This window comes from Glycine soja, chromosome 12 (genome assembly GCF_004193775.1).
Source record: "Glycine soja cultivar W05 chromosome 12, ASM419377v2, whole genome shotgun sequence".
NCBI classification, from domain to species: domain Eukaryota; kingdom Viridiplantae; phylum Streptophyta; class Magnoliopsida; order Fabales; family Fabaceae; genus Glycine; species Glycine soja.
Genome location: NC_041013.1, coordinates 37,826,664 through 37,853,370, shown reverse-complemented (window position 1 = coordinate 37,853,370; position 26,707 = coordinate 37,826,664). Strand labels below are relative to the sequence as shown.

General features: G+C 34.6%; 1 protein-coding gene, 2 long non-coding RNA genes and 1 pseudogene across 4 annotated transcripts; 2 read left to right on the top strand and 2 right to left on the bottom strand.

The window, feature by feature from the left end:
• Window positions 1-355: 355 nt before the first annotated feature.
• LOC114379263 (BEL1-like homeodomain protein 4) lies at window positions 356-8,101 on the top strand. Of its 2 annotated transcripts, XM_028337892.1 has the most exons (5): window positions 356-780; window positions 1,829-3,344; window positions 5,954-6,366; window positions 6,494-6,554; window positions 7,306-8,101. In XM_028337892.1, exons 2-5 carry the CDS (start codon window positions 1,947-1,949, stop codon window positions 7,816-7,818), a joined length of 2,385 nt encoding a protein of 794 aa, XP_028193693.1. In that variant the 5' UTR covers window positions 356-780; window positions 1,829-1,946; the 3' UTR covers window positions 7,819-8,101. The 2 variants fall into 2 exon arrangements, with proteins under 2 accessions (XP_028193693.1, XP_028193694.1); XM_028337893.1 differs by lacking the exon at window positions 356-780 and having other exon boundaries at window positions 822-3,344.
• A 3,859-nt stretch (window positions 8,102-11,960) lies between these two features.
• LOC114379521 lies at window positions 11,961-13,150 on the bottom strand. The gene is made up of 2 exons (XR_003659511.1): window positions 13,054-13,150; window positions 11,961-12,104 (listed from the first exon to the last, which is right to left on the bottom strand). It is a non-coding gene; the product is annotated as an uncharacterized LOC114379521 (long non-coding RNA).
• Window positions 13,151-15,579: 2,429 nt separating this feature from the next.
• On the bottom strand, window positions 15,580-16,213 carry LOC114378188. Its single transcript, XR_003659269.1, has 2 exons — window positions 16,133-16,213; window positions 15,580-16,046 (listed from the first exon to the last, which is right to left on the bottom strand). It is a non-coding gene; the product is annotated as an uncharacterized LOC114378188 (long non-coding RNA).
• An 8,766-nt stretch (window positions 16,214-24,979) lies between these two features.
• LOC114378987 lies at window positions 24,980-25,718 on the top strand (annotated as a pseudogene).
• The last annotated feature ends 989 nt before the right edge of the window (window positions 25,719-26,707 follow it).

The window sequence follows — 26,707 nt, the reverse complement described above, 5'->3', positions numbered from 1 at the left end:
CAAATGCTTATAAAATATGTACACACTAGGTGAAAGAAGAATTTGAGAATTGCACACTAGGTGATTGAAATATATTTGAATTTTTTAATTAAATCTTAAACAATTTTTATTTATTAGATCATTGAACTTCTATTTAGTCTTTGAATGGGCATTTGTGGTTTCAAAAAATATAATTTTTTATTCCTACTTTATCTTGAGAATTTGCTTTCAAGAAATAGTACTTGAATTTACTTTTTTCTCGATATAAAATTGACATAAACAAAAATGTCCATAAATTTCTGTATGCATCCCATCACATCACACAATTAAGAGTTGTTCAGAAATAGTTGAAAATGTTTTATTGTTGATGCCATACAATTATACAAAACCAAGCACTTACAGGAAAAAAAGAATTGGAGCAAGCAATTAGTCTGTGAACCAACTGCAAGACTCGGTTGCATTCAAGTTCCAACAAACACAGACATAGTTTCAAACGCAGAATATAAAAAAAAACCACCCATATGGAAAAAGGAAGGAGCTGAAGATACAAGTGTAGGGGCCCAACCACACTGGTCGATTAGTATTGAGGAAAGAGCAAAAGTTTTCCAATGCTTGCGTAGTGTTTTTTTAACTTTTAACTGCGACTTTACGTTAATTTAAACGTCAAAAGTAAAGGGCCATCATGATAATGATTGTGGTGCTGCCTAGGCTGGTAGTAGTAGTAGTAGTGAAAGCTTCTTTCATTCTCATCTGAATTCGAACCGGTTCGGTCTCCATCAACGCCAAGTTTCCATGGCACAGGTGAAAGTACCCTTAAACTTAACTCCTCAGTCCTTTCACTCACTACACATTTCAACTGTGTCCACACCTACGACACCAATAATAAAGAACTTCACGTTTTTCTTTCTTTTCCTGGCTCCTCCTCTCGAAACACAAGATTTTTTTATGTGTCGTTTCTCATCTCTTATGTCTCTGCGTCGTTTTCCCCCTACACACAACGTAGTCCTTGTTTCTTACCTCCTTGTTTCTGCATATTTAATAATGCTTTCAAGGTTCCTTCTCCGCTGTAGCTCAACGCAATTTTATCTTGTTTTAAAAACGAGGAGGCTGCTGCTATGGATGTGTGAGGGCATAGATCTATTTCAATTAAGGGAGTCCTACAACTAGGGTTTCGCAAGCTATTCATGCCTGCCACTAAGAGGTGTCTAACGTTGTTGTTGTGGTTTACGTATCTCTTTGGGTTGTTTTTGTTTTTGTAGTGCTAAATTGTGTGGTTCTCGTTCAATGTTTTTTGTTACCGACAGAGAAATTTAGATATTGCGTTGTTTGGTGGGTGGAAAAGCATCACGTTGGAGCTGGTTTTTTTAGAGAACTTTTGATTGATATACTTTTTGTGTTTGGTAAGGGAGGAGCTACCTCTCAAGCTTTTTTATTTATTTATTTTTTATTTGACAGCAAAGAGATAAAGTTAGTGAGAAATGAGAAGGGAAACTAGAACAAGGTGCTTTATTTGAGACGTGTACAAGGTGGGAATATTATAGAAAACACCGAAGTTAGATCGGTTTCTTCACTCACAGTCTTGTCTTGCCTTCTGCAATGCATTCTTTTATTATTATATTTTGTGGTAGTCTGCTTCTGCCTCTCTCTCTCTCTCTCTCTTGTTTATCCCCTTCTTTCTTTGCGAGTCTGCAGTGCAATGTTTTCTTGATATTAAATTAAAAATTGTCAGAATTGTATATTTCTTAGACAACACAAAGGGGCGTGTTAACTGTTATTTTCCTATTAATTCGTAGTTTTTTTTTTCTTTTTCAAAACCTAACATATAAGTTGATGTTGAATTTCTGTGCAGGAGAGCAATATGGGCTGGGTTAATGCAGTGGTTGTTCTCTTCTGAAAGGTTTTCACCGAACGGTGAGAAGTTAATATAAGAGGTTTTGTCATCGGTGTGTTAAACTTGGTGGGTTGGAATGAGCAATTTAAGGCCTGAATCTCATGTAGCACAGCAAATTCGGCGTGAAAAATTGCGAATCCAGAACAGTTCTCAGCCTTCACACGAATTCCCTAACAATCTTGAACAGTTATCTTTACACCCGGCGGGGGGGTTTAATAACTTGGACCTTCTTCAAGTTAGGAGTGTTAGAAATGCTAACATCCTTGATGGGCTAGCTGTTTATTCATCAGAAATGCCAAACTTTTCTACCTCTTCGTCGAATCCTAATTTGTCTGATGCAAGGAACGCGTTGGAGTATCACCAAGAACAAGGTGCAGCAGCTGAACCGAGTAATAGGCTGATGATGAATCAATATGGTTCATTTCCCCATTCCATGTCTGCAATTCATTCTTCCCATAAAGAACACTGTGAGCTTCGTAATTTGGGAAATTGGAGGAACAGTGCCCCCCATCAGGGGTCTGATTGGTTTGTGAATTATGCAAGCAATGCCAATTCTTTTTTGTCTGCTGACCTCAACAACAACGTGTCTGCTTACAACGAACTTATGGATGTACACTGTAGCAATGCATCTGGTGAAATCAGTGGTAGAGAAATTCAGAAGCAATTAGGTGTACTGCATAATAATCCTCCTCCTTCTCCGCTTTATCAGAATGCTTTGCAAGATATTGTGAAGTCTGCTTCTTTCAGTTCTCACACTAGGCAAGACATGTCTTCACTGATGCAACAAAATGACCACAGTATTTGGGTGGGGAATGCTGGTGAAGCTGAGCCTCAACAACCAAGTTATGAAAACCAGCCAAATCAGTTGCATTTTGGGTGGACAAATCGAACAATTGCTAATACCCTGAGTGATTCAACTCCTCAGAGCTTATCCTTGTCACTTTCATCAAATGCACAACCCAAACCTTCTGTTTCTCACCTTGAACAAGGGTCTGCATCAGATGATCCTCAATGTTTGACGAATATGAAATCTATTGTAAAACCATCTATTGTTTCTAGAGATATTGGGAAATCAGTTCAAGAAACGGTGGGAATGCCTTCAAAGAGTACTATTACTTATCGAAGTGTGGGTCCCCTTGGCCCTTTCACTGGGTATGCTACTATCCTTAAGAGTTCAAGGTTCTTAAAGTCTGCCCAACAATTGTTAGATGAAATTTGCTGTCTATCTGGTGCAAAATTTGCGAAATCATATGATGTTTCCAAGAGGGTTTCTCCAGAAGTTAGTGCCTCTACTTCTGCTGATACTGTTACTGGGGTTGCTGCAAAAGGTAGTAACTCAGGTTCTTCATCATCTATTTTGTATAGTGTTTCAAAGGAAAATAGGGCTGATCCAGGAGTTAGAAGTAGCTTTGGTCTTTCCTCGAGGCCAGATTATCAACATAAGAAAGCAAAGCTACTGTACATGCAAGAGGAGGTTCGTTTTCACTCTTTCCATCCATAAACTGTTTCATAATTTACTTTCCAATGTAGTATTTCTTTTGGCACATTAGTGTTTGTCTGAAACAACTTACTACTGTTATATGAAAAAAAGGTCAAATGCTTTTACACTATTTACTGTGCGCTGCAACCAACGAGTCTTGATTTCCAAAGTATGTTAGCTTGAGAACATAAAACCCGGCCGGTTTAACGTCTCATGAGAGAGAAAAATGCGACCATGTACACATTTGAACTTGTCAATTTCTTTCTTGGTACTTCGATTTTTGCAGCTTCTAGCTTTCTGGACTTACTTGCTATGGTACCTATGAAGTTACCATAGAGTGATTTGTGCTAATTCAAACATAAATGTTTAAATGGTATCCTAGAAAGGGTACCGGAGTATTTTTTGCTCATCCCTTGTGAAAAACAAAGGGAAAAGAATCCTATAAAGTTCTCATCTCATCACATTAATTATCATATTTTATATATTAATATAATATCACCTGGGTTGTTGGTAATGCTATCATTAACTCTCTTTTGTTTTGGTAACCTCCTCATGGTCAAATAGACCTTTTTAATCACTTTCTTGTTCATTTGTGTGGTCTCTTTAATTGCTACTCTTATCCTGTTCCCTTCTTTCCTATTGTCGGCGATTGCTAGACTTTTGTCTCCTTTGAACTTGGTTTGCTTAATGGCATTGATTCTTCATATCAGTCGTACATCCAAGTTGTAGGTTTCTCCACACACTTAGAAAATTCACAAAATAAGAAAGAAAGAGAAATGTTATTTATACAATAAATTATACAATTAAGAGAAAAGAAAGAGAAGTATAAGATATAAAATGAGTAATGTGATGAGAGAGACAGACGCAGAATGATGGTTGTAGACATGATAGTATTGTATGAATATATCACGTCGCAAAATGAAATTGATAAGGTCCAATACTCCTCTATATATAAATACTAATAGTTTTTTAAAAAAGTATCATGCTAGTGCTATGTAGTCAGAAGTCCTTCAAGTGAGGTGACACATTGTCGTGGAATGACGTGGAAGAAACAAGTTGCATATTGTCATATTGAACTTAAGAAGTTCTATATATATTGAAGTTAGTTTATATTAAAATTATAGTTCTTGCCGTTGCTTGTAGATCTCGGGTGTCTACTAATTTCTATCATCCATAATGTATTTATGTTTATTATTGTACTGTTCTGTGGTGTTCACTGTTTATTATATTTTTCTTTCTCGTACTTTATTTCTTTGGTAAAATACGCCCGGAATGGATTCTCTTGGGTGTACCATGGACGAGATTGACACAAGATTTAAATAATTGTCATATTAGAGTTTGACATGAGAGGATCAATCTTGTAAATTCTAAATGTGAAATTTTGAATAATTTAATTGAATCAACCTCTGCCTATTGAAAAAATAATATGGGAAAACTATGAAATAGGAATTTTTGTTTAAATATTTTTCAACTTGCAATGGAAAACTTTATCAAGTTATTCAATAAGAATGATTAATTATTGATGTAATGGAAAAATTTATCTAGTGTTTTTCTTGTTTATTTAATTATCCCAAGTATCAATATCATTAGCTTCTTATTTGGCATCATCATGGAACTAGCTATATATGCAATTTTTAAAGACATCTCTAATCTTGTCAACATTGTGATTGTGGTCATAGATTAATAGCTTTATGTCTTCTGTACTTCTATGACAAATAAATGTGTCATCTTAATGCTAATTTGGTAATCCTGCCATCCTCTACAAATGAGTAACATTTCCGATATGACTGGAGAATTTAAAGATGCATTATTTGTGAATTCATGTTCAAACGTATTTACCCCCACAAATCCTTTTGTGCATCCACTTTTAGTACTTGAAACAAGATTCTGAACGATAGGTTTTGAAGGATGACTGTTGTTTACTCATGGTTTAGTTGGAGTTACTGTAGTTTCAGGCCTAGGCAGAGCAAAAGTGTGGACAGTGTACCCAATCAGTCCCATTCATGGTACACACTAAGTTAGCTATGTTGCTAATATTATTAGGCATTGGCTTCCTGTTCATGGTAATTTTTAAATCTATCTAGGAGTCCAAATGTGTGCAAGAATATATATATATATATATAGTGTTAGTCAAACGGTCAACCGTGTACACTTCACTTTCCAAAATCTAGTAATATGTTCCAACATCATCAGAAAAGATTTAGTACGTGGAAGCAATATTGCCATGCCTGGTTGCTGTCAACTCGGTCAAACTGACGGGCATTTGTGCATATTTTCTGTAATGTACTTCAACATGCATGCTTGTAATAATTTTACCAAAAGAAATTGTGATTGTTATATAAATTCATAAATATAACAAAGATCATGTTATTTTGCTTCGTAATAACTTTTTATATGGCATGCTACAGTACAACAGTATTCCTTAATAATTCTAAAATTTGGTTATGATATGATTGCAATTACGAAGGTAGAGTGATTTTATCATTGTCAACTATGATTTTGTGATATTTGCTTCTAATTAGTGCTAGGCATAATTGTTGTGAATATTTTCTTTTGAAAAGTTGCATTTCACACTGTTGCGATGGGTCATTTATATATAATAGGTTACCCGGCAGTGCAAACAGTACCATCTACAAATGCAAATGGTTGTTTCATCGTTCGAGTCAGTGGCGGGTCTTGGTTCTGCTACTCCTTACATCCCCATGGCTCTCAAATCAGTATCAAAACACTTCAGGTGCTTTAAAAATTCTATCTCAGAACAGCTCAAGCTTATAAGTGAGGCCTTGGGAGAGGATTTGTCCAAACCCTCCAACACCAGTACTTGTAGTAATAAAGCTGACACTACTACTACTAAGGCAAGGATAAGATGCAGCATCGACCAAAGCTTTCTGAAGAACAAATCTGTAAAGGGTACCACGGAACTTCTTGAACAGCATGTGTGGAGGCCCCAGAGAGGGTTGCCAGAGCGTGCAGTGGCAATTCTTAAAGCCTGGTTATTTGAGCATTTTCTTCATCCGTATGTTTGTCTCTATCTATGTCTCTTATTAATAATTTTCTTGCTCCGTGACTCTCTTTTCTGCATTCTAAAGAGACATTTGGATTGAATTGTGGCCTTTTTTTGCTGTTGTTGAATTTCTTTTCAGTTACCCTACAGACACTGATAAACACATGCTGGCTAGTCAAACAGGTCTTTCACGAAACCAGGTGGGGGGCCTTTTCCCTTCAATTTCATTATTATGTCTCGGTTTTTAATTCGGTTGATTGAAGTGGTATAATAGGCATATATTCATGTTGGCAGCTTTTAAGGGTGTGTGTTCATAGCCTTGGTCAAATCTTTCAATATAATTCTTGACTTTCCATAAATGAGTATTCTAATGTGGTTCCTTCCAAGTAATTTTCTTGGGACCTTTATAGTTGCTAAACAAAAATATCATGCTATGCTATATATTAACAGTTTGACCTCCATTAATATATTCTATATATTTAATGGAAATTAAACTGTTATTGTAGACATGTTGATCTACACTAATGCTATAAAACTCATATCTATAGAGATTTCTATTGGTGTAGTTAATTAATGTATATTTATATCTTAATATATCATATTGTTAGTATGAGCTCACCATAACAATTTAATTTCTGTATGATAAAATTTCTAGTTTTGTACTGAGTTATTCTTAACACATGGAATTTGTTTAATTATTAGAAAAAATGACTTTTTTTTTTCTATTGTTAATTTAATGTTGAACAGTGCCATAAAGTTACCACTATGATTTTCTTAAATGTTTCATGCCACAATGGGTTGGAATTTGTCTTTCTTGCTTTTGGCTTCTCATTCGGTTTACGATTATACTAACTATACTCTTTTTTAGAGAACAAATACTAATTGCCATGCTTACTTTTTTTAGAGAACAAATACTAGTTACTCAAACAATGGTGTAACTGATTAATGCAGGTATCAAATTGGTTCATAAATGCTCGAGTCCGAGTGTGGAAGCCAATGGTTGAGGAAATACACACGCTTGAAACAAAAGCAACAAGCTCCAAGGGCAATTGTGGTAAAAACGAGGGAACTTCTTCTGGCACTGAAGGTGATACCAGCCACCCTAGAGCTTTGAGCAATATTGGTATGAATTCAATACCTGAAAACCAATTTCAGGGTATGGATATGGGATCATCCATTATTGCTGCAAATGCTGAGGAAAGTGGGTTAAATTCAGAACAATGGAGTCAAGAGAAGAGGTCTAAGTTGGAATGCCAAATGACTACTTCAAACATGGATGGAACACTGATGGGTTTTGTGCCATACCGACGCGGCGGTGGCATAGAGGTTGGTGGGCTAGGGTCTGTGTCACTAACATTGGGTCTTAGGCATGGTGTTGAAGGTGTACAGCACCAACAACAATTGCAAGAGGAGCAACTTAGACATCACCTTGGAGGGCACATGATCCATGACTTTGTGGGCTGATTGTAGTAACATGTGGTGCTGTGTCACATGTCAACTTTGCTTCAGCCTGTGAAAACCTGAACTGAAACTGTATGGCCAACGTTGAAACTTTTGTAGAGCGAGGGCATCACAACCAAGTGAAAAAGCTAGGGTGTAAGGTGGAGTTACTTTTGGGTTATAAACGTCCTTTCTCTATTCTTAATTAACCTGATGTGGTCACGTGCATGGTAAAGGAAGGTTGAGGTTGTAAAGATTTAAGAAAATGTATTTATAATATGATATGGAAAATTTCGTCCCCTCCCACAAAATGGTGAATAAAGAAGCAATGAAGTGCAGCATTGTTTCATGATCTCGGTATTACGAGCAGTGCACGAGGGTTTTGTTAAAGCAGTGGCAGGATTTCTTTTTCACAAATTAATGAATTATATATTAGTTTTTTAAGAATGTTAATTGTTAAAATAAATTAATAACTATTCTTCCTTTTTGGACTTTTTAAATAAGTGTCATTAGACATTATCTATATCTATTTATTATAATATAGGTAACTTTCAAATGCATCTCTAAAACTCTTAAATGAATTTCACTTTCTTATTACATATATATTATAGTTTGTTTTTATTATTACGAAAGCCTGCCCTATTTTTGTGATTTCTAAATGTGATATTTTGAAATTGAATCACTCTCTTCATGTTGACAAAAATAATAATTTTTTCAACTTGCAATGGAAAACTTTATATATCAAGTTATCCAATAAGGATGAGGATGATGAAATATTTTTTGTCTATTCCTGTAAAGGTAATGGTAAAATGAGGGTGGTTTGAGATGATTGAAAGATTTTTTTTAGCTAGTTGTGGAAATTGAGTGTAAAATACACATAACAAGAGGGAAAATTAGATATTGAGAATGCCTGATTAAGAGAGTGGGGGAAATTGTATGTTTATCTATATGGTAAGGATTTAAAACTCTACTTGACAAATGGTGTACTGCGTTAAAAGTGATTGAGGTAGGTTTCCCCTATAGAGTAGCTAATTTGTAGTGGCCGTTGGGTCTCTCTTTAAAAAAAAATGAAAAGAAAAGGGTTTAGAACTATTCGGCCCGAGAGCAGGAACAAAAATGAAAGGATGTTGAAAAGTGCAAACTATTTCACTGAGGAATGATTTATTTACTTTAAGAGTAACTTTTTTAAAATTATTTTTCATTATCATCATTCATTTTGTTAAGATTTAATAGTTAAAATTAGTTGCAAGAATAACTCTTTTAGAGTTATTTCTCATATAAATCTTGATTAAATGAATGGTGAAGATAAATAATAATTTTAAATGAATTACTTTTGAAGTAACGAGATCTTTTCCTATTTTATATAATTATTTAGATATGCTTGTGTTGTGCATAAACATGAATTAATATAAAAATATGAAGGAAAGTTTGGGTCGGGACTCTATTATTATGTATATGCAAACTATATGTTAGGTTACATGCTATGCTAACAGTATATAGAGTGCAATATTATATATATAGTTGAACAAATTACACTCGTTTTTCTTAAGTTTAGGACTTATTACACTCATACTTCTTCCATTAAAATGCATTACTTTGACACCCCCTAAGCTAACACAATTAAGTGACAATGTTAACTTTACGTGAAATGTCAAAAATAACCCTTTTCATCCTTTTACACTTCTTACCCCAATTTGAATCCCTAATCCCACCCCCTCACCACAAATGCACCACCCCTCCGACCTATTCCTCAATCACAAACCTATTGTTGTTGAGAACAAGCATGAGAGGCCTTCCATCATTGACTTTTGCCACGTCGACAGCGACACTATCGACCTGCTCCAGTGCTCGTTGCTCTGCCAGTCGACGTCGTCATTCTTCAAGCAATGATCGTGGTCGCCTCCTCCTCCTCCTCCTCATTTGGGTTGTGGAAGATGGGAGAGATCCGCAAACCCAAAATTGACGATCTTTCTTCCAACCCCAAAATTGCAGATCTACCAACCTTAAAATCCCAAATCTTCCTTCCTTCCAAGCCCAAAATTGTAGACCTTTCGACCCTTCCTCAATGGAACTTCCCAGGTTGACCCATTTCATCATTTTGTCTCAAATTCACAAGAACATTAGCCTTTTCTAATTACCCTAACTAAATTTTATTGCGAATGGTAGGTGTTGGATCTTGAAATAAAATTGTTAATGCTTCCTACTTTGGCTGTTGTGCGATTTTTGGAAGAAAAAAAAGAAATTGTGATTTTGGTTTCGCAAATTGAAGCTTGAACTATTGTGCGATTTTTGAAGAAAAAAAATTGAAGTTTTGTTGTTGCATATTATATCACTTAATTTACTTGATTAATGCTTGCTGAAATTTTTTGTTTAGGGAACTGAATTGTGTTTTTGATGTAGAATTTTGAGATATGGTTGTGTGTTTAGTTTTTGCAAATTTCATGATTTTTTTTTTCATCTTCTAAGTTGGGAACGGATGAAGGAAGGGGATGGGGTAATATGGGAAGGAAAAAACATAAAACTGTCACATGTCAATCATGTGCCAAATTTTAGTGACAAATCAAACAGCGTTACAGTTGCAAGAGTGGTCCGTGTAAACAGTATGAAATAATTAGAAGGGCTTGTGTAGGATCAAAATAAAAAATGTGGTGATGTAATAAACAAAAAACCTCAAGGAAACAAGTATAATTTACTCTATATAGTTCGATCGATTTAAGTACGCAGCAAACAATACAAATTTTAGTGGGTAATTCTTTTATTGTTCTTTAATAAAATAAAATAAAAATTATGAAATGAAATTAGAGATTACGCATGCACCATCGTGGCAAAGCTTTCGTCTAACATATCTTCCTACCATCCAGCATTTGTCTTACTGCAGCAGTTCTCTTAATTAGTACTATCTTCGTTCCAACATTTATGATTACACATATGTTTTTCTTTTTTCTAGTAATTTTTTAAAATATCTCTTTATCAGTTGTTTTTTTATTAAATTTTTAAAATTATTTTATAATTTTTAAGTCAATAAATAATAAATTTATAAAATTAATAAGATTACATTCCTTTCTTTCTTGTAATTAAAGATTAGAGAAAATTATTAACAAATTAATTATTTAAGTAAAAAGAGTTAGATGGTGAATCTCAATCATTTTAAGGGTAATATTACTCACTACATTAACTTTCTTAACTCTTGTTAATTAGTTCAAATGTTCTTATAAATAAAGACATAATTAGTATAAGTACTCTAACACGTTTTCTAACATATTGTTTACTATTTATTATTAATTGGAATTTATTAAAAACATTAAAATTGTAATTAAGACTCGTTAAATAATAAAAGTAAAATTGAAATTTTTTTAGAATTTTAAATTAATTTCAGTCAATAACAAAATGTTAATTAAGAAATATATTATTTGACATATATTTCTCTAAATATACTACTATTATTTTGCTTAATGTTATTCAAAGACATAGTAAATATTTAGTTTTGAAGAAATAATGCTAGGGGAACTGCCAAGCAAATTAAACTATATCAGATCGATCTTTATTTATTAACAAGTGGTGATTATAATTACTACAAGCACTCCTTTATTGGTATATACACTGATCAAAGGCGACACATACAGATACTGAGATACACTCAGTTCTATGATTATATGGGTACTGAGAAATTCTTGCATCCTTGGAAGGAACACAGTTAAGAATTTCTCGTAACTTACCTACGCACACGTACATATATATGTATACAAATCACCGATTTAATTATCAAACATTAATCACAAATATATATATATATATATATATATATATATATATATATATATTCAATTCGTCGCCAGGATGCTTGGCATGATTCTTGTGAGTAAATTATCAATGCCCGGGCCCGGGATTAACTTTAATTCCTCCGCCAGGTTGGCCATAACAAGTACGATCTTCCTTATAATTACTATTATGGACGCAATGGTACCTATTATGATCATCAGTGACATGAAATTGGGCAGAGCCATGTTTACCAAAATCCTTGCGAGGGATGTAATGATGATCATTGTTATCATCTGCTGCAGTAACGTCATGGTGGCCTGAGCCAGGTTTACCATAGTCTTTAAGAGGGATTGAATGATGATCATTATTCTCGCTGCTAACTTGTTTGTTTTTTCCATGCATTTTGACCTCTATGTTCCTCCATCTATCTGAACCCGTACAACAGCAGAATGCTAGCATCAAAACGAATGCAATTGCCCCAAACCTCATTCTGACACTGGTGATCGATACCACCTTCACGTACCTTCCTCTGACTCTTCTTTATATAGGAACTGGATTTAGTTTATTAGCCAGAAATGCAAAATGTCATCAGAGAGGAGAAGAACTCATAGTATGCATGCCTTTCTATTTTCTAACAACAACCATATTATTATAAGTAATGGAATGCAATATCCATCTGAGGGATCAAGGAATTATATGTAAGGGAAAAAAGTGAACAAAGTTTGAATTTAATACTAAAATATAATCAAAGTGTAAGAATTTTTAACTTATCTTTCATCATTAAAAATCATATATATATATATATATATATATATATATATATATATATATATATATATATATATATATATATATATATATGATTTTTATTAGATAATTTTAAATCATCACACCTTTCATAGTTTTAACCAATCTCGGTGTGACATGTATTTAAATTTTTAAATCCAAGATAAAAGAATTAATAACACGATTGTATTATATAAAGATGGATTGAAATCATAAATAATGTAGTAATTTAAAATCACCTAATAATTTTTATATATAAGGATAGATTTATTAACTTACACAAGTATATACAAGACGGCATCAATCGAAGGTGGTACGCGAAGGTGATATCTATATTCTTATTGTTGTATAAAGAATAACACATTCCACCTTCACGTGAGTAATCGTATGTTATAAGATGTATTATGATATTGCAACAAATTTTTACACTATGAAAGCTTTTTATTTAAATTCGTTAAAATTATTGAATGACAATTAAAAATAAGTGCGATTCATATCAATATTATGTGTTCGGTGTTCCATCTAAGTATACATACTGAGAGAAAGAAAAAAAAATTATATACTAATAGAATAAAATATTTTTACACAGTTATTTAATAACAAATAATCATATATATATATATAGTTAGTGATTAAATAGCAGTTCAAATCTACTTTACGTTTATCCATTAAACTCTATATACATATATTAGAATAATTATTAAAGTATCTTACCCCACTCCATTCGTTCCAGAAGTTATTGATCTATATAGGATTATTAAAAGGAGAGGGAAGAGGGTGTGTAGTGTGTAACTCACCAGATGTAACTTGGATGCTATAGATTCCAGTATGGAGAAGAAAGAAGAGGCTCTAGCTGCTTTTATAGGGGCACGAGAAGGCTATACATATATGGCTAATGAAATGGGGATTTGGGAAGTCAACTTGCAATACTAAAATGGTGGGGTTGTGAGTTGTCACCAAATAAGGCAAGCTTAAGTGCGATGCCCATTATATATAAATGATGAACGTTCTGTCCGAATTTAAATGTGGACAAAATAGGATAATTCCACCTGATTCAGAGGTATTGGTTATGTTGATTTATGTCAAAATTAATGATTCGGCATCGTTAATTCCTTCTTATTTTTAAAATTAGTACCAGCGGTTGCAACTTGGCTGTGTGTTTGGAAAAGACTACATAGAAATCATTTTGAGGATTGCCTCCTGATTTGAAAATTAAAGTTCGAATTTCAACCCAAATCTTCTTTTTTATTCACTTCAATTAATTCCTTTATACAGATTCCGTGTTTGCCGGTTCTTGTATATCTTTGTGTTTCTAGTAATTTACAAAGAAAAGTTAATGTTTTCATCATTGATTCAATTGAAAAAAATGATAGTGCATAAAACCTATTTCATAACTGGAAAGATATGTAAAGATCAATGGATGGTGGTAGTAGTGGCACCAAAAGAATTATATCACATCATATACATTTCCAAATTTGTGAAGTATATATCTTTTATTACATAGGTGGATCAAACAGCAACCAAACTTGCACCGTTGAGCTAGGTGTTGCAATGTTATGGGAGTTTAAGCATGCAATGTTTTCTCTTTGAAAATTCTTATTTATTGCGAATATTTTCATACGAAAAGAGATGTCTAGTTTTCAAGCATCAACAATCAGTGTTAATGAACTAGAGCCATATGCTCGATCCATTTATGTATCTGAACTAGTTAGGCAATTGATTTGGTCAGAACAAGCCAACTAACCCGACAATTGGCGTATAGGTGGGTGTCCCTAAAAAAATTGTCTTCGTCTAGAATTAAAACTAGGTTCCAAAGGTGATAAACTCTTGAATTATTTGATTTTTCCTATTATTTTGTAAGGCGATTTAAGCTATTTATCTTGAATTTTAATTTAGTCTGTCCATAAGAAAATGAAATGTAAAATAATAGAGGAGAAGAAGTTATCTATTTTTTTCTTTTAAATTTGATTAAGATTTTCGTTTAATTAGTTTCTTATATTTTGACATTTTTTACTTTTGATAATAAAGAAGAGAAACAGAAGTTCTAATGGATAAAAAACAGACCAAAAGAGAAATACAAAACAAATAAAAATTAAGCCTTTGACAATCCAACCTTGAATTAGACATCCAACCCATACATGAAAAGATGAAAAAAGGTGAATTAGGAATCTTTGACAATCACTTTGGTGGACAGTTGTCATCTGACTCATCTCTTTCTAGGAGCTCTACAAGCATGAGAATTCACATTTCTTCAAGAATCCATATTGCATTTCTTTCTCACTTCTCCTGCTTTCAAATCTTTTTGTCTATTTTAAATTCACATTTTAACTTGGTATAGCCACTCACTCTTTATATAAAAAATTACATATTATTTAAATAAACAAATTTAAATGAATAGTTAAAATATTTTTTTAATCATAATAAAATGAATAAATAAATAATGATTATCATTTGAACTATATATAAAACAGCATTATATAATAAAGCGTATCAATTGTAACGATAAACAAGTGCTAAAAGTTAAAATAAAACTTAATATGCACATTAATAACATTTAATATTAAATTTATCATTTATGATTATATTAATTTAAAATAGTAAAAACAAATAAATTGACCTACAAGATAGCCTAGTCCATCACTGATCAAGCAGGGTTAGGCCAAAATGACTTTAAGCTTGAATTTTACAGTTCAATCCAATTTATTTATCTGATTAACCAGGTTAACTCATCGGTTTAGGTTCATTTTGATACCTTTACCAATAGTAACAAATCTAGAGCATTTGAAGCTTTCAAAAGTTACAAATCACTAATCTTGAAAGAAGTATTAAGTCTAATTAAAGTTCTTGATAAAGACTGTAGCAGAAAATATATCTCACAAAAATTTGCAAAACGGTGAGACGACCCATAGTATCAAGAGATAAAAACTTACTATATATTTGGATTTTTGTTTGAAATCCTCTAAAGGAAAGTTTGCACGTTCCAAAGCAATAAACGAAGAAGTAATTCCTTTGTTACTTCGGTGAAACTTAGGTTACCTTGAATGTAACTCTTTCTCAAACACATCCTTAACACTTCAACAAAATGGAGTTTGGCAAGGAGTGATAATATTTCAATAACATTCTACCCTGAAGTAGCTAGTTCATTAGAACGTTCACATATGTTTTGAATATATGTCCTACACCTTTTGTTCAAAATATTCCACGAGTGTGGACAAAAGCTAAATGCAGATAATTTCATAATTTTTGGGTGTATTGCTTATGTCCACATTTCACAATCCACGAGTGTGTGTACAATTTATACATATTTCACTATATACACATCATAGGCCTGTAGCTGCACAGGCTCTGAGTACCTTTTATTTAATTTATAGACCTGAATGAACCATATCGGGTCTTCTGCCTCAAACAAGAACATACTCTATAACAACATAAAATTTTATCAATATCCACTTCCATTCCCAATTTTATCAGCACCATCATTGTTGTTGAAGTCCTGCCTGGGGATGTAATGATGATTATTCACACTGCGTCCACCATACGCAAAACCCGGGTTGTGGTTTTCATTTTCATGGTTTGGAAACTTCTCGTTCCTTACATTCATTTGATCCTTGAAGGTCTTCTTGTCTCTGCCCATGCACATTGATACGCTCAACATCAAAAGGAGTATCACCCCAAAGGTTGCAGGCCTCATTATCTTCTTGCTTTGCCTACAAAATCAAGATATGAAAACATTATATAAATCATCTTGTAGAGAAAAAAAATCTCGATAATAAAATTCTAGGTATATTCTTACCTTTCTAGCTAGGGTGATACACTAAAAATTGTTTGAAAAGATTAACGAGGAAGCTAGAAGAAATTAAGCTACTTATATACAGGAACAACCTAGAGTTTGAGTTATGCGGTTAATATTAAATACGTATATATATTTAGAATCCCCACTTAACGAGGCAAGATTAAGTGGGATGCCCAAACTATGATCAAAGAATTATTTTTCTATGACAAATAAAACCATGGAGGTGTCATAATTATATTGGAAGGGCCATTAATAGGAAACCTGCAAATTAGATGATGGAATCACATAAACCAGCATCCAAAGTCAACCGAGCACAATGTGGTGCAATTAACATCTATCAGTTGGTTAGTGGTGTGATTAATATTAATAGGAAAATACTACCCAATATTCTAAGAACATTACTTTCATTTTTTATGTTTTCTTATGATTTACATAATAATTTTTTCTTTTAGTTGTTTAACTAATTTCCTTACAAATAACCATTAATATATATAACATATTAATTGTATATAAGTTTAAAACACTTATATCCATCTTCAAAGTTAATTACAAACTCCTAGATCTTTTAATTCATAACTAGTTAGTCTAATAATATGTGGCTTGCACATGTATTAATGTTATGATTTACATTTTTTAAAATATATAAAATTTTAGGAAAAAGAGTGATATACTTTTCTACCGCCATATTGTTCATGTTTTGTTGATAAAATTTGTAATCTTTGGAAATTTCAAATACTATAATGTCGTCTATTTAATTAAACCAATCGATATATATATATATATATATATATATATATATATATATATATATATATATATATCAGAAGTAAAACTGATAGAATTATAACCAATCCGTCCACCAAATTTAATCAATCAATTAATTTAACTTTTTATATATTGTGCTATCTCAACCTTATCACCAAGGAAAAGTCCTATAGTCACACTTTTTTTTTTTTGTATCACAATGCAATATTATTGGCACAGAACGGTTATATTGCGCGTGAAAAAGTGAATATAGAAGAGATTAAGACAGAAATAGAATTAGTTAAAGCATTAATTTGAAAAATAAAAGACCTTATCAAACAATATTTTAAGCTTTTTTTACAGCATATTTTAAGCCATTTAATGTATATAAAGATAGGTACTTTCAAGTATATAGTATAAAAACTAATTAATTATATACTAAGATTTAGCATATCTTTGAAGGTATTACTTTAAAAACTCGATCTCGTCAATTTGTAGAAATTTACATACTTTTATATTTATAGTCAAAATGATAACAGTGAAGAGGGAATATAATAGTAACGAAATGTCTATCAATGAGTTATATTACTTGATCTCACACCATGATCCGATACATTTATCAATTAAAGTTTAACTTATAAATATACACGCACATATGAACAGCGTATCAAGTGAGGGAATTGTATATATAAAAATTAAAGGTGAGAAAAATAAATCTTATAAACATTACAAACACAAATGAATAATAATTATTAAAATTTATTTAATGATTATAAAACTACATTATTCTTTAATTTTAACCCCTTGTGATCATGATTTAAATTTTCTCACGCTGTAAAAAAAAATTTCTTTTCTCACTTCCCTTTTACTTGATATAATAACAAAATGAATGTATTTGATATGTATCTAGGGATTTGTTAATACGCACAAATCCTTTTTTTAATTAATGTGAAATTACATATTTTTTCTTGTTCTACTTTTTTTTAATTAAAGATCACAAGTATTTTTTTAACTTATTGAATCAAAGATTAATCTGTTTGTGATCACGAGTATTTTTCTCTCGTTCTCCATGCCTTTCTTTCTTGCCAATCAGTTGATAAGGAGAGATATTGACTTGGAAAATACTTTCTTGTTGAATTTCTACTCTTGAGCATTTCTCCCATTGTTGTTGTGTTCTCTCCTCACCCTTTTCTTCTTTTTATTCTGAATCATACTCTTTTATAAGACTTTCCTCATGAGCTTTAACTTGTACAAAGTTTTCTTCCCTTATGACTAAAAAGGGTTATTCAACCATTTCTTTTGCTAGCTTACCAACTTGAATCTCCAAATTTTGAATTGTGTGTTGATTGACTTTGAAGTTAGCTTCAGATGTTTCCATGAATTGCATCAATACATTCTCAAGATTAGAAAGTTTTTCTTCTTCATATTGATTGTAAGGATGTAACTCTTACTCCCACCAAGAATTTTCCATGGAGTAAAGATGACAACTATCATTGAAATGCTCTCCTCCACAAAAATCATAATTTACCAGTTGTGGGTGACTGACCTCAAATTGAATGATTTCAACATACTCAGACAACCTCTTTAATTGGTTACTAAGAAACCTTCAATGTCTGAGCATACCACTCAAAATATCTTCCATAGATCAAGTTTTTCCAAGGTTCCACCCTGTAAGCATAAACTCACAAGAAAAAGATACTCTTTTTTTTTATCATTTAAATTTGAAAAATTAAGGAAATATAACAATTAAAAATAGAATATCCCAAATACTAAGTGTAAAGCACAAAGTTTCCGACAACAGCGCCAAAAACTTGTTGATGGATTGACAAGTGCACCAATTCGTCCCAAGTAGTAAAGTTAAAACAGAAGTTCGAGTATCGAATCCACATAGACTTTGTTTGTACTTAGGTAGATGAATATTTTATTAATAAAAGAGGTTAAATAAAATTTATTTAAATATTTTATTAATAAAAGAGGTTAAATAAAATTGATTTAAAAAGGTTATGAGAAAATAATTTAAATTGGAAGAAAATTAAATCAAACAAAAGGAAAAATTAAACAAGAATTTAAATTAGTTAATTAAAAATAAAAAAGATGAGAAAATCCAATGCTATTGTAGAAGGAAATTCAAAGATGAGAATGTTGAAAACTTAGCCTACTAGAACTACTCTTTGATGTAATGTTACTGATTTTTCCCTATTTATAATTATTCCAATTTACAATTGCATCTATTAGTATACTTTAACTTTGGTCCCCCGCATGAAAGAGTCAAATTTATCTATTTTCTCTCTCAAATCTCTTTGCAGAGATAAAATAGTAAATTGCATTAAGAATAAAGATGTATAACAGGCTAAACAAATATCAACTTATCCCTAGTGATGACTTTATTTATATACCATTTCCCAGTTCTATTAGAAAATAATGTTTCCCAATATTACCCCAAAAACTTACCATGCAAATGAAAGTTTAGCCTCGTATTGTCATGAAGGTTTTACAATTGCAAGAGGAAAATATTTAGTGAAAGAGGAAAAGATAAGAAAGGGAATCAGGGGAAGGAATGACTCCCAATGTTTGCTTCTCCTTCTTCTAACCTTTGTCTTCTATAAGAAATTGTATTTCCTTATAATTTCTATGTGTCTTTTCCTTCTTCTCTTTTCTTCTTTTATAAGTGCAGATTAGCAGACTTTTTGCACTAAGCCCGCTTTTACTTTCCTGAATTAGCTTGTTTATCTTAATTAGTCATGTTTTCCTTAATTAGTTTTGCTTTTCTTAATTATTCCTGCTTTCCTGAATTATCATGTTTTTTTGGGCTTTATTTTACTCAGTAAGTATCACAAATTCATCACTTTTAATATTCTCTACACAAAAACTTAAATGATGTTAAGTTAACAATTATTTTCTCAAAACGAAAAAATTAAAAATTCCTATATGATTTAACCCTAAAATATACTTATAATTATTAAGGATATTAAAGTGAATTGATGTTTAATTTCAAAAATTAAAAAAAATAGATTCTCTTTTGTCCCACTCATTTCTCTCTCCCTTTTCATCACTTTCCCTTCTTCCATTGTTGAATGTCCAAACCAAATAACCCACCACCTCGCACTCAACTTGAGCCAGGGGCGTACAACCTTCAACCCAGAAGCGCATTCAAACCCCAACAACAACTCAGATTCCGACAAGAACTTCCTTGGTGTAGGAATTTAATTTGCATATTGAACTATGAACTTGTATTGTCTAGGACCCGCAAAATACACGTGGCATCCTACATGGCTCTATGAGACACGTGTCAACCCTCCACATCAGCCCTGCTACAGGAGCACGGACGGTCGACCCTTAGTAGCCGGAGTCCCCAACAAACAGGTTATGTCTAACCTATTAATATTCAAATGTATTTGAATATCTCATCTATTGGCAGGTAATTAATTATCTATAACGCCACACATTATCTACAAGGTATGATTATCGTCTACCTTTTATCTATAAGCAAATGTTTATCTCTAACATTATCTATAAGCTCTCGACTATTACCTATAAGCCGAGAATTATCAGCAAATGCTACAACAACCCCTACAAACAAAGACCAACAATCACACTCAACTATTATAAATACAAGTTCCATCGAATCCTTCTACAAGATCCCATCACACACTCAGCACACGAGCAACAAGCTTGTGCCCCTCCTCTCTCTCTCTCTCGCTTACTTGAGCTTTACTTAGGCATATACTTGCTTTATTCTCCTAACTCATATTCTTACTTGAGCATCAGAGTCCTTTGTTTTGCAGGTCCCCCCTCCTGTCAAAGGTACCTTTCCAAGCTGATGTGTGGAGTTCGGGACCCCACTCAACCACGTCAACCCTGACATGTCACGGTTCTAGATTTTGGTAAGAACATTTGGCGCCCACCATGGGGCAATGCTAAAACCTACCCCACGACCTCTCGTCAACCATCTTTCATTCATCTATGGTTAGCACTCGGTCTGACCTCTAACGCGAGACCCCCCTTGCAGACTCCCATCCTCATTCGGTAGCTATGACAAACACAGATTCTATGTCATGTCTTCCCTACGTCCCTCAAGGGGGCAATGTTAACCTGGTATGGTGGACTCCCACTTAGGTCCATAGACAGCTTCAACACCCTCGTCGAATGATTCAATGCACAGTACGCCACCAGCATGTCTCACTGCATGACCTCGGTCGCCTTGGCCAGTCTGTAACAAGCAGACGACGAGTCCCTCAGAAAATTCATGGACAGATTTGGGCATACAGTCGTCTAGATCTGATATCTTAACCCCAAGGTAGCATTGCATTCCAAGCTCCCGCACTATGCCCCGGCAAGTTCGTAGACAGTCTGCGCAAAAAACCACCAGATAGCATGGACGAGCTGAGTGAGGGAGCCAAGGGCTACATCCAGTTGGAAGAAATGTCCAAATTCAAGAATAAAGTTCGACAAACCAGACATAAGCTCGAAAAGCACAAAGCAAACATCAAGGCCGACTTGCACAAGTCGGACAAGAGGCATATGCCAGACAAGCACCAGCCTCTCTCCAAAGGGCCCAGGTACGAGCATTACACACCCCTAACAAAAAATTGCACCACAATTTTGGAGGAAGCTTTCAACCTAGAGGTACCCATCTGGCTACCCCAGACAAAACCTCCCAGGCCGGGGTCAGACACAACCAAATACTATAGATATCATCGGGGTATTGGTCATAATACCAAAGACTGTTGGGCTCTGAAGGACAAGATAGAAAAACTTATACAGGTTGGGTACTTAGCTCAATTTGTTAACAGACCAGACAGTCACCAAGCAAGAGCAAGACCCAGAGGACATAAAAAAGAGTAGCACAGGAACCAAGAAGCAGACAAAAGAAGAGCCGAAGATCAAGGCAGATAAAGACACTAATAACAACGGCGTGAGCGACAACCTCCACAAGAATGAGAACCCGCCCAACAAATCAGAGGTGTAATCAACACCATTGCAGGAGGATTTTCATTTGGGGAACAATCCAACTAGTCTCGAAAACGTTATCTGCACGCCATCTGGGACATCGACATTAACTTTGTCGACACACCCCTACACCGAAGTCTCCCTCCTATCACTTTCACGGATAGGGACTTCAAGGGGATCAACCCCATCAAGGAAGATGACCCTTTGGTTGTCTCCATCATCATAACGAACTTCATGGTGTCCAGGGTCCTGATCGACTAGGACAGTTCCACTGATATCCTCTACTGGAAAACCTTCAAGAGAGTCGAGGTCTACCCCGACACTGTCCACCCTCATGTCGGTCTACTCTTCGTGTGCGAGAGAGTTGACACTAGAGGCTATGTGGACTTGATGACCACCTTCGGTCAGGGAAAGCTCTCCAAGAGCTTTAACATTAGATATCTACTAGTTAATGCAGACACATTATACTTTGTCTTAGTCGGCAAAAGGACACTTAACGAGCTTGGAACCATAGTCTCCATGCCACATTTGAAAATGAAATTCCCTACACTGACAATGGAGATTGTAACCGTTAAGGCTGACCAAAAGTAAGCATAAGAGTGTTGTGTAGAGAGCCTGAAAGTAGCACCATATCCTGCCATCTAGGAGTCTGCCATGCCTCACCCCACAACGGTTGAAGGCACTCAAGTAATGATCGTGAACGAATGGTCTCAAATTTGAGCCCTGACCGTCTACCAACCCAACTTGGACAGTGAGTTTGACATAGATCCGCAAGACGACACCTCCGACAGAGGCCCAAAACCCATTAAAAAACTTGTCAGCTACAACTCAAACCTAAACCCGGGCAGTGCACGTAGCTCAGTAAGGACCTCACCAGTCACGAGCACTGGTGCATCATCGACATGTTACGCAGAAATGTGGATTTATTTGCCTTACATCCATCTGACATGCCAGGAATCCATCCCGACATAATCTGCCACAAACTTGCTATATACCCCAAGGCCAAACCAATATCACAAAAGAAAAGGAAGATGGGAGAAGAATGGTGTAAAAGTTTCATAGAAGAAGTCGACAAGTTCCTTCAAGCAAACTTTATCAGAGAAGTCAGGTTTTCTACCTAGCTCACCAATGTTGTCATGGTTAAAAAGGCCAATGGAAAATGGCGAATGTGCACCGACTACACTAATCTGAATAGAGAATGCGCCAAAGACGCATACCCTCTGCCCAACATCGATAGGCTAGTCGATGGAACGTCTGGGTTCCAAGTGCTAAGCTTCCTGGAAGCCTATTTTGGATATAACTAGACCAGGATTCATCCTCCGGATGAGGAGAATACGAAATTTATCACTGAAGATGCCAACTTTTGCTACAGGGTCATGCTTTTCGGCCTTAAAAATGCAGGCGCGACATACCAATGACTGATGGAATGAGTCTTTAAACATTAGATCGGACGAAACGTTAAGGTATATGTGGATGACGTGGTCGTCAACTCTCAAAGCATACCCCAACATGTGGCGGACCTGAAAGAAGTCTTCGGGGAACTTCGCAAATATGACATGCTCCTCAACCTTAAAAAATGTACTTTTGGGGTAGGCGAAGGAAAGTTCTCCGTTGCGAGTGAAGGAAAATTGTGCGGCACTGGTGTCGGGACATTAACAACTCAGAAGAGAAGACATATATCCACCCAATGATTATGAGTAAGAGAAGAAATATAAAAATGAGAAGACTATTTTTTCAAAAAGAATTTACAAAACCTTTTATGCTATTGCAAAAGCGGAAGCAAAATCGGCACGGTGGGCGAAAGCGAAAGCTGTGGAAACCCTAATTGACAGGAGGTGGGGGAAAATAGAAGCCCCCGTGACAGCAAAGGGTATGATGCCAACAACAAATTCAAACACCCCAACAGCACATGCAAATACGGTATCTAAAATGACGATGACGCCTGTGACGGAACCATCCCTTGCTATGTCTGCTATTATGGTTGTTGTTCTTGCTGAGGCTATGGTTGAGGTTGAACATGAGGCAGTGACGGTGGCGGTGGTGATGGTGATGGCAATGGAGCTGGCGATGGGGAGTGAGTAGAGAGGGAGACACTCAGAAAAAATAAAAGAGGAGACAACCGGCGTAGTTGTGTGTGTGTGTGTGAGACAACCGGCGTAGTTGTGTAGTTGTGTGTGTGTGTGTGTGTGTTTTCATAATCAAAATAATAACCAATAAACAAATTAAACAAACTTGTGTGTGTGTGTGTGTGTTTTCATAATCAAAATAATAACCAATAAACAAATTAAACAAACTTGTGTGTGTGTGTGTGTGTGTGTGTGTTTTCATAATCAAAATGTGTGTTTTCATAATCAAAATAATAATTAAACCAATAAACAAATTAAACAAACTAGGAACTCAACCACATTTGGGGAACTTGAGTTTTTATCAATTTAAAGTTATTTTCCATAATATTATTTATAACATTGACCTTCTAAATAAGCCTTTTTTATAGCAATAATGAAAAGGGTGTTAGCTGAACTTGAGTTTATTATATCTTTCCCACATGCTAATACACAAAGTAAAAACCAGAATATAATGAAAAGTCAGAATTGAAAAAAAAAAAATTAAAGTCAATAACCAAAAGATAACACTTGTTCTAGAAGACGATATAAAGAGAGAAAGATGGGTGAAAAAACAAAACAGTAACGGGATCAAAGTGACAACGCACAATGACTAATGGAGATTCAAAATTCTTTGGTCTGTGCTCTGACCTTCAAATATCAATATCCTGTTACATCCATTACCAGATTAGGACCAATCATTTATCACTGTCACACACACTTACGTGGGCTGGTCTTGGTCAGCATTCCATTCTAGCTTACTTACAAAATACTAGTCTTAGTCTCAGTCAAACTTTGACTTATTTGCAACTTAAAATTAATCTCCAAATATAGATAGATGCATTAAGCATTAAATAGAAATCCATCATTTATTGCATTCAACCCAAACATTGCTCTCACTAGCCTTTTGCCCAAATCAACTTAAACTTAAAACCTTGTTTTGCCTCCTTCCACTATATTATACCATTTATATCCTTCTACCTAGTAAGAAGCAGCTAGTTTTAGAAAGAAAAAAAGTGTGATTGCTCTTTGGCACAATAAGATAGCACGAATGGAAAGTGATAGGAGTTTGGAGCAGAATACACTCATGAGTGAACTAATTTAGGGGTTAGAGATAGCAAGAAAGTTGAAGGAAGACTTGAGTTCAGCCTCCTTTGTTGACACTAGGGACTCACTACTGCAGAGGATATTATCCTGTTATGGCAATGCTTTACTTCTTCTAAGATGGAATGAATCAATGTCCACGCAACAACCAACTAGAACTTCCTCACCATTGAGGGAAGGCGCTCAAGATCATCAGCAACTTAAACATAATTCAAAGAAAAGGTAAACTTTACTAAGAGGCTTTTAGTAGCACGCAGAAGTCAACTTATTATCAAGCAATAACTACATGAGTATTTAGTTATATGTATTTATACTAACACTGGTGGCAATTTAATTTTGTTTCAGAAAGATGATGCCAAAATGGACGAAACATATTAGAGTGAAGATCGAGAACGACGTTGAAGGGCCCCTCGAAGATGGTTACAACTGGAGAAAATATGGACAAAAAGACATCCTTAGTGCAAAATATCCCAGGTGACGGAATATGTAATTTTTAAAAATTTGTCACTAAAGAGAAGAATTAGTTAATAATGGATTGAATTGTTACATGTTGCAGAAGCTATTATAGGTGCACCTTCCAGAAAAATAAGGGGTGACTGGCCACGAAGAAAGTGCAGAGATCAGAAGAAGAGCACAATTTTGCTAAGAAAGTTTTATTGCACAAACACACCGCTAAGGGTAGCTGAAGTGTGAAGCAGTGAATTCATAGTGAGAAGCAGTGAATCCATCAGCATTTTCAGTTTGTTTTAACTCAAAACAAAAACATAAAAATAGAAATTCTAGAACAATGGATACCTGTGTGAGGGCTTGATAGAGGACGCACGAATAAGGCGAAGAGGACATGGGAATGAGAGGGTCTGAGGCTGCAACAGCGACATTAGCGCCATGAAGTCAGTGAGTGACTGAAACAGAGGAAATACGAACAACAATTACGGTGAGGATGCAAAATTTCTCCCCTAGCCTACGTGTGTCGTCTAAATTGGAGTGAAAATTCAAACGATGTTGGTGATGTGGACATGACGGTGTGGGCTCACAGCGGGGGCGCAACAACATCAGAGAGAAGACGACAGCAAGCAACGGCAGCGTGGGAGGTGCACATAGTGACTGCGAAACATGAGTGAGAAAGTGCTGGTATTCCTTTGGTAAAATCCAACGGGAAGATATTAAATTTTTGACACACCTAAATCCATGGATAAATTCTGTTGGTAATTTATACTTTCCGACGGAAAATTTATCCATTGATAAATTATGTCAAAAATTCAAATATTTGCGGCGAAATATAATCTTTCGAAAAATTTTGATGAAATAAATTTCGTGGGAAATATTCTATCTAATAATGATTTTTCTTATAGTGGATCACCTTACCCCAAAAATGCTAAAGATACTACAGGCCATACCAAATTCTGGAACGAGTTGGCAAGGTTGAATACAGACTTCAATTGCCTGAAGGAGCACACATGCACCCTATTTTCCACTGCTCATAGCTCAAACCATTTCATCACTTAGAAGCTAGCTCTACATTACTTCTACCTGCCACAACAATTGAAAATCAACCTGTCATCACCCCTTAACTATACTTAGTACCCGTTGGGACTCTACCTCTACTGATCCCAAACTGGAAGGTCTTAGTTCAGTGGGAAGGCCTATCAACTGATGACACTTCGTGGGAAGAGTG

Bases quoted from the DNA above. Each gene is read 5' to 3' on its own strand.
- LOC114379263 (XM_028337892.1), top strand. From the start codon at position 1,947: ATGAGCAATTTAAGGCCTGAATCTCATGTAGCACAGCAAATTCGGCGT. The intron at 6,367-6,493 runs GTATGTTTGTCT...ATTTCTTTTCAG, and splicing joins TTTGAGCATTTTCTTCATCC to TTACCCTACAGACACTGATA. The intron at 6,555-7,305 runs GTGGGGGGCCTT...TGATTAATGCAG, and splicing joins CAGGTCTTTCACGAAACCAG to GTATCAAATTGGTTCATAAA.